At 40.0% G+C, this 7,757-nt stretch overlaps 1 protein-coding gene across 1 annotated transcript; it reads right to left on the reverse strand.

Moving 5' to 3' along the window:
• Positions 1-442: 442 nt before the first annotated feature.
• Positions 443-7,274, reverse strand: MORF3 (plastid developmental protein DAG). The gene is made up of 4 exons (XM_039050730.2): positions 6,782-7,274; positions 6,603-6,700; positions 1,170-1,235; positions 443-1,065 (listed from the first exon to the last, which is right to left on the reverse strand). The coding sequence occupies exons 1-4, from the start codon at positions 7,165-7,167 to the stop codon at positions 791-793; spliced, it is 825 nt and encodes a 274-aa protein (XP_038906658.1). The 5' UTR covers positions 7,168-7,274; the 3' UTR covers positions 443-790.
• Positions 7,275-7,757: the final 483 nt, after the last annotated feature.

A 7,757-nucleotide genomic window follows, 5' to 3' on the forward strand; every position in this document is an offset into this window, starting at 1 on the left:
CATATTAAATAAGGGTATTTCTTAATCTTTTAATAGGATATGAGATGTGACATTAAGATTTTTCATTGGGAGATTATTTAATGGCATGGTTGTTTGGGAGATTAAAATGAATTGAGTTTTAGGCTTTGTGCTTTTTTCAAGTTTAATTAGGAGAGATTCTTGAATTTTACAATTCATGTGATGAGTTGCATGCTAAGAACATTCAAATAGGATTGTTCATCCTATCTTATAGAATGTTTGAATCTTAAGTCAAAGAACTTGTTCTTCGTTTCAGGAGCTTTGATCTTAAGGCAATATGTGTCTAACTAAATCCTTTGGGGTTTTTCGTCGTTGAGAATTGGAGTTCTCATACCAAAAGGGTTTCAAATTCAATTTCGTTAGAGTTTTCGTATCAGATCAAATTTCATCACATGAGATGGTAAACAATGAGAGAACATCCAAGTAGTAGTTCAATCATTCCCCATAGTTTATTTTTAATCTTTGGACCTATTGCTAGTGAAAGAAAGAAAATCTAGATACAACATTAAGGATTCTAGTCAACATACCAAATATTCACCTTCAAAGCATTTAGATGCTAGATTTATATGATGCCTAGACTTGATCTAAATGCATTGGCCAATAGAACTATCATATTTGAATATTTAGAATGTTGATGTGGAAGGATTCCAAAATCTCCTAGATTTGTCATGCATTAAGGAGAGTTAAAAATCTAGATTAATCTAGATGTATCATGCCTAGACTTCATGCATAAAGGAGTCGATAAATATCCACATTTTAAAGCATCCATCAATCAGTGATTGCTCCGATTAAACTCGCCTGGATTTGTCGAGAAATCTCCAACACCACTTCGAGATGTATTTTGACCATCAATGGATGGTGGTGGTTGCAGTGGATCTCCCTGGTTTTGACCCCAGTTATGTCTCTGAATCGGTTGGCTCCGTTCAACTTGCATAGTTTCTCGGCGTCTATCATACCGTGGACGAGGCCTGTTTCTACCAGATTGTTGCCTATCGTTGTACCTATACTGCGGTCTCGGGATGACCTTTCCATCAATAAAGAGATCACCTGAAATTAACATGAATGATTTGTACACGCAAAATGAGCATTTGACTTGAGAATGAACTGGTTTCAATTTATATCAATTTGATAGAGTTTAGAAGTGTGATCACCTCCGTAATCTTTGTTTGGAACATCAAGATATGAATCTGGTAAAACCCATAGAACACCTGGCAATTCTGTTTCATCCCGAATGAAAAGCTCTAGTCAGATACCAATTCTATTCTTTACAAGAGCTAAATCGAAATTATCACAAATAACACAAATGTCAAATCTTCACAGTTGTAACAAAAAAACGATTAAACTAAAATCAAGTTGATTCTAAAGCAAAATGATAAACCCCAAATGCCCCAAGTAACAAAAGTATACATACACAAGTAACACAAATGTCAAATCTTTACAATTGTAACAAAAAAACGATCAAACTAAAATCAAGTTGATTCTAAAAGCAAAATGATAGACCCCAAAATGCCCCAAGTAACAAAAGTATACATACATAAATAACATGAATATCAAATCTTCACAGTTGTAACAAAAAAACAATCAAACTAAAATCAAGTTGATTCTAAAGCAAAATGATAGACGCCAAATGCCCAAGTAACAAAAGTATACGTACGGAGGAAACGTGCAAAGGAGGGGATGGATAATAGGAATGTTAAGAGTAATTTAGAAATTGAAATGGGAAATAGGCACTAGGAATATTGTTAGTTATGGAGGGCTCATGGGTAAGGGAGTGAGTATATGTAAGGCCATTGAAGCCATGAGGGGGGTATCGGAAATCATTTGGCCGTGAACATCTCTTTTGAGATTGGGGGAGCTCTCGAATTTTCCCCCTGTTGCTGATAAATAAAAGTTGATTAAGGCTAAGGCCTATCATTTTGGTATCAGAGCAGTGACTTGGGCATGGTGGGAAAGATGGAGAACAGAGTCGTTGCTATGGAGGAAAAGCAGACGGAAATGGAGGAAAGAATGAAGCTACAATTTAACAAAGTCAAAGAGGGGATGGCTAGCATGACTACGCAAATGGCACCGATCCTATATTGATTGGAGGCCATGAGAAATAGCGACAAGGAGACACCATCACCGGAGAGGACGGTGACGGATAAAGGGAAGAGGTTGGTAGAAGAATCGTCCACCCGATAGGATAATCAAGAATGAACCAAAAACACAGTGGAGGGGATGCACGCACCTGGGAGAGTAAGGAGGTATTGCTGTTCAACATGAGACTGAGGAAATTAGAGGTACCGATCTTCAAGGGGGAAGATGAAGAAAATTTGGGTGGATGGTTGCACCACATGGAGCGATATTTTGTGGTTAATCCATAGAGTTGGCAACAGGGCCAAGGCGAGGCGGGGGAGGGTCCCCCGACCACGGCCCCGTGTGGGAAATTCCCCCCATCCTTTCTCCCGTCCCCACGGGGAATCCCCTATTAGAACCCTACGGGGATTCCCCATTTTTTTCTTTTAATTTTTTAAGTTTGGGCTTGATTTTTGGGCTTAAATTTAGAATTTATATATTCAATATTGGGCTCACAACACTATAAGTCTATAGTATACATTATTAACATACATATAAATAAGTTATTTTATATATTATAAATATATATTTATAAAATATTAAAAATATAACTATATAAAATCGGGGTCGGGTATACCCGCCTCGTCCCCGGACGGGGCCCCGAAAAAATTCCCCCCCCCCCCCCCCCCCCCCCCCGCGGGGAATTTTGCCAACCCTATTAATCCATTATCGAAAAAGGACAAGTTAGACGCTGTCGTGTCGTGTTTGGAAGATGAAGCACTAGACTGGTATTAATGGGAGGACGACTGGTCCCCGGTGGGAAGTTGGGCACATTTCTGAGAACTATTTCTAACCCGTTTCCGTCCAGCAAGTGAGGTTGATCAGTACGCGAGGGTGATGAGGCTACAATAGGAGACGACGGTGAGGGAATATTGGAGGAAGTTTGAACGATACTCAGCGGGCTTGAAGTACTTAGGCGATAAAGCCCTAGAAAGCAAGCTTGTCTGTGGGCTCAAAGAGAAGATCAAGAGTGAGATGTGCAAATTAAAGCCGGAGGGCCTCGAGGCCAAAATGCAAATGGCCCAACTCATTGAAAAGGGCCAACTACTTCAACAGAGGCTAGGTAAGGGTGCCAAGTCTACACATAATCTGGGAACAAAGAGTGGGTCCAGCACTAGCGGGGCGAGTTCCAGCAGGTCGGGTAGCCCAACTAATCGATCGTTTACTTTTAGCCCTAATCGAAATACAACGAGCTCATCAACCACTATTACTCCTCAGAAGGATGTAGGAACGAAGGACGACAATGCCTAACCATATCACCGGTTGACGGACGTGGAAATGAAGTAAAAGAAGGACAAAGGGTTATGCTTCAGATGTGATGAGAAATTCAACTTTGGGCATCGTTGCAAGAAGAAAAAATTGCAGTTTATGTTCATTCAAGAAGGAGAAGATTTAGCCGACGAATGGGAGGAACTGGATATCGTTAGTTATGAAGCAACGAACGAACACCAGGATGATGGAAAGGAAATCGCGAACCTATCTCTTAATTCGATGGTCGGGTTGAGTTCTCCTAAAACAATTAAAGTTTGTGGCAGTATCCGTGGTCGTGAGGTAGTTGTTCTAATAGATGGGGGCACCAAAATGCAAATAGCCCAACTCATTGAGGAGGAAATCCAGAGTGAGATGTGCAAATTAAAGCCCGAGGGCCTCAAGGCCAAAATGCAAATGGTCCAACTCATTGGAGAGGACCAACTACTTCAATGAGTTGCCCAACTAATCGATCGTTTACCTTTAGCCCTAATCGAAATACAACGAGCTCATCAACCACGATTACTCCTCGAAAGGATGTGGGAGCAAAAGACGACAACAGCCAATCAATATCACCGATTGATGGAGGAAATGAAGCAAAAGAAGGACAAGGGGTTATGCCCCAAATGTGATGAGAAGTTCAACTTTAGGCATCGTTGCAAGAAGAAAGAATTGCAATTGGTTCGTTCAAGAAGGAGAAGATTTAGCCGATGTAGGGGAGGAACCGAATATCGTTAGTTATGAAGCGGAAAACGAGCACCGGGATGATGGAAAGGAAATCGCGAACCTATCTCTTAATTCGATGGTCGGGCTAAGCTCCCCGAAAACATTTAAAGTCCGTGGCAATATCCATGGTCGTGAGGTAATTGTTCTGATAGATGGGAGAGCCACGCATAATTTTATCACAACGGAGTTAGCATCAAAATTACAGCTGCTGATTTCCCCATCAAAAGGCTACGATGTGGTACTTGGTTCAGGGGGTTTAGTTCTTGAACCGAAGTCTGTAAAGGTATGCTCCTCACTATTTCCGACCTATCTATAATTCAAGACTTCCTTCTACTGCCCAGGGCAGTGCTGATGTGATTTTGGGAGTGTTGTGGTTGGAGACTTTCGGGTAGATTCATTTTGATTACCGTTTATCCACGATGAAATTTGAGTGTGGGGAACGGGTGGTTCAGCTATATGGAAATCGCAGCTTGGTAAAATCCCAAATATCCCTTAAGTTGATGGTGAAAACGGTGAATGAAGGGGATCAAGAATTGTTGATTGAGCTGAATGCAGCGGATGCACCCAATGTTACAATAGCCGGTGAGAGTGGCAGTATTTGGAAGGGGTTCCCTAAAGTCCCATAAGGAATTCGACAAGTGTTAACAAAATTTGAGTCAGTATTCTTGACACCGATGGACTTACCACCAACACGAGTACATGACCGCTCCATCAAGTTAGAGCCAGGGACCGGACCAGTAAATGTGACACCATATAGATATCCTCGAGTCCAAAAGGACGAGATTGAAAGATTGGTGAAGGAAATGTTAATGGCAGGTATAATCCAACCTAGTAAGAGTGTGTTCTCAAGTCCGGTTCTGTTAGTTAAAAAGAAGGATGGTAGCCGGCGATTTTGTGTTGATCATCGGGCCTTGAACAACATCATTATCCCAGATAAGTATCCTATATCTATAGTCGATGAACTGCTTGATGAATTGTTTGGCGCAACCATGTTCTCTAAAATTGATTTGAAATCAGGGTACCATCAAATTCGGGTGCAACTAGAGGATGTAGAGAAAACAACCTTCTGGACGCATGAGGGCCATTACGAATTTTTGGTGATGCCTTTCGGGTTGCGAAATGCCCCCTCAACCTTTCAAGCAATCATGAATGATTTATTGAAGCCACACCTCCGTCGATTTGTCTTAGTCTTCTTTGATGACATCCTCATTTATAGCCGAACTATGGAGGAGCATGTAGATCATCTGGCAACCATATTGGAGATTCTGGTTCATAACCAACTCGTAGCAAACTATAAGAAGTGCCAATTTGGAGTGACAGGCACCGAGTATCTAGGTCATATTGTGTCAGCCATTGGGGTTTCAACTAATCCAACCAAGTTAGAAGCAATGAAGGCACGACCCACACCTCGAAGTGTTAAACATTACTATCGAAAATTTGTGGCAAACTATGGTACAATTTCCCTACCTCTCACTCAATTATTAAGAAAAGGGAACTTCATATGGAATGATGAAGTGGAGGTTGCCTTCCAACAACTTAAGTCTGAAATGATGTTTGTATCAGTTTTGAGGGTGCCTAATTTTAATGAACCGTTCATCGTGGAAACAAATGCTTCAGGAGTAGGTGTTAGTGTTGTATTGATGCAAAGCAAGAGATCCCTAGCATATTTCAGCCAAGCCTTACCTCCAACTCATCGCTTCAAGGCAGTCTACGAGCGCGAATTAATGGCCATTGTTTTTGCGATTCAAAAATGGCGGCCATATTTGTTGGGACGACACTTCATCGTGGATCAGAAAAGTTTGAAATTCCTATTGGAACGTGTCATTGCCAGAGAGTATCAATGATGGATCACCAAGTTACTTGGGTACGACTTCAGTATCGAATAAAAAAGGGGAACGGAAAATTCGGTGGCCGATGCGCTTTCACGCCTACGGTGTACGAACTGGGACTTCAGTATCAAAATATTGCTAATCTTCTCCATTCACTACCCCTCTATTTATAACCACTTCCCTAACAAACTACTTAATAAATCACTACTATACCCTTCTACATTCCCTAATAATCCCTAAAACACGATCCTATCACTATTAAACTAAAACTCGAGTCAATTCTACAGCAAACTACAAAATAGGAAGGAAAAATTCTTAGGCCGGTATTTGGGACTTGGAAATTAAGTATAACCATTACCTCCATTTACTAGTTTCTTTGTTTGGCATACTTTTGGTAAATAATTAAAGCATTGTCTTAAAAAACTTGTTCTTTTTAGAATCTGGCTGAAAATTCAAATTTAAATGTTAACCAAAAGGGCAGTTAAACAAACATAATTTTCAAAAACCAAATCATTATCACTTTTGGGAACTTTCATCAAACACATTGGGCAGTTGAGCTCAAAGCTACATTTTCAATCTTCAATTCCAATATCAACAATGCGAATAAACCAGATTCCCAAGGCTACTTAATATAATCATAGCACGAATAAGCACAGAAACTATTACCTTTCACTTTGTAAGAGAGCTCTTCCGAAATCAAGGCACCAAATCCAGTATACGTAGTTGTACTGACTGAATATATTTTCTTCTTCGCCTCTTCCTCACTGAAAATCAGAAGACAACAAAAGCCCTAAAATAACTAAAGAAGATAATCCGTGTATACTAATTTGTTTCCAATCCGATACCTTCCAACAACAGCGGCAAGAATTTTGACATAAGAGTTCACCATCTCCTCCTCCGATGGTTTCGGGTCCGTTGGAAACTCCATCACGATCAGCCAGTGCTCGTAATCGCAGCCATCGAGGAGTATCGTCTCTTTGGGAGGTCGATTGCTCCAATTAGGAGAAGGGTCGTTGAGTGGAGAGTATCCAGATCCCGAGGACTTGAATCGAATAGGAAGATTGAATGAATTAGGGATTATTTGATCCAGTCTGTTGAGCAGAGGAAAAGAAAATCGCAGGCGAGAAGAAATAGAAGATGGAAGGAAGAAGGAAGAAGAAGATGGAGATGAAGAAGAGAGGCTTCGGCTGAGAACAGTGAATAATGTGCGCCGAGTGGCTGAGGACGCCATTGTTGAGAGCTTGAAGGTAGCGAAATGATGCGGTAGGTTTGGTGATTTGGGATTTTAGGGAGGTTTTGGAAAATAAAGCACGTTACGCGAACGTCGTCGTTCAGTCCATCTTGGGGGTAGGGCCGTAGGGGTGTTAACCGGTTTGGTTTGGTCGGTTTTGGACCAACCAAGAACCAGACCAATCAGTGGTCTTTTTGTTTTCTCAAGTATACTTTGTCCAAACAGACATTATAAGTATTTTTTTTTCCTTTCAAATTTTTATTTTTGTTTCCACTTTGGTTATGAATGGGTTTTTTTTTAATTTTAAATTAAAATTGGGTCTATTTCTTTTATATATATAGATTGAATTTTGATATTTTTATTTTTTCTAAATATTTTTTTTAAAAAATAAGCAATATGTAAGCACCGTAATAATTGGTATATTTTCTAAATAACAAATATAAATGTAGTATAATAATTAAAACACTAAAAGATACCTTATGTTAGATGCAGTATATTTTCCAAATCAATGTTTTTTTCTCGAAGTACGAACCAATATGTCCGATTTTATATTAAAAATCAAATCAAACCATTGGATCGCTTTTGAATTG

This window comes from Benincasa hispida, chromosome 12 (genome assembly GCF_027475165.1).
Source record: "Benincasa hispida cultivar pf3 chromosome 12, pf3_genome.v1.1, whole genome shotgun sequence".
Lineage (NCBI taxonomy): Eukaryota > Viridiplantae > Streptophyta > Magnoliopsida > Cucurbitales > Cucurbitaceae > Benincasa > Benincasa hispida.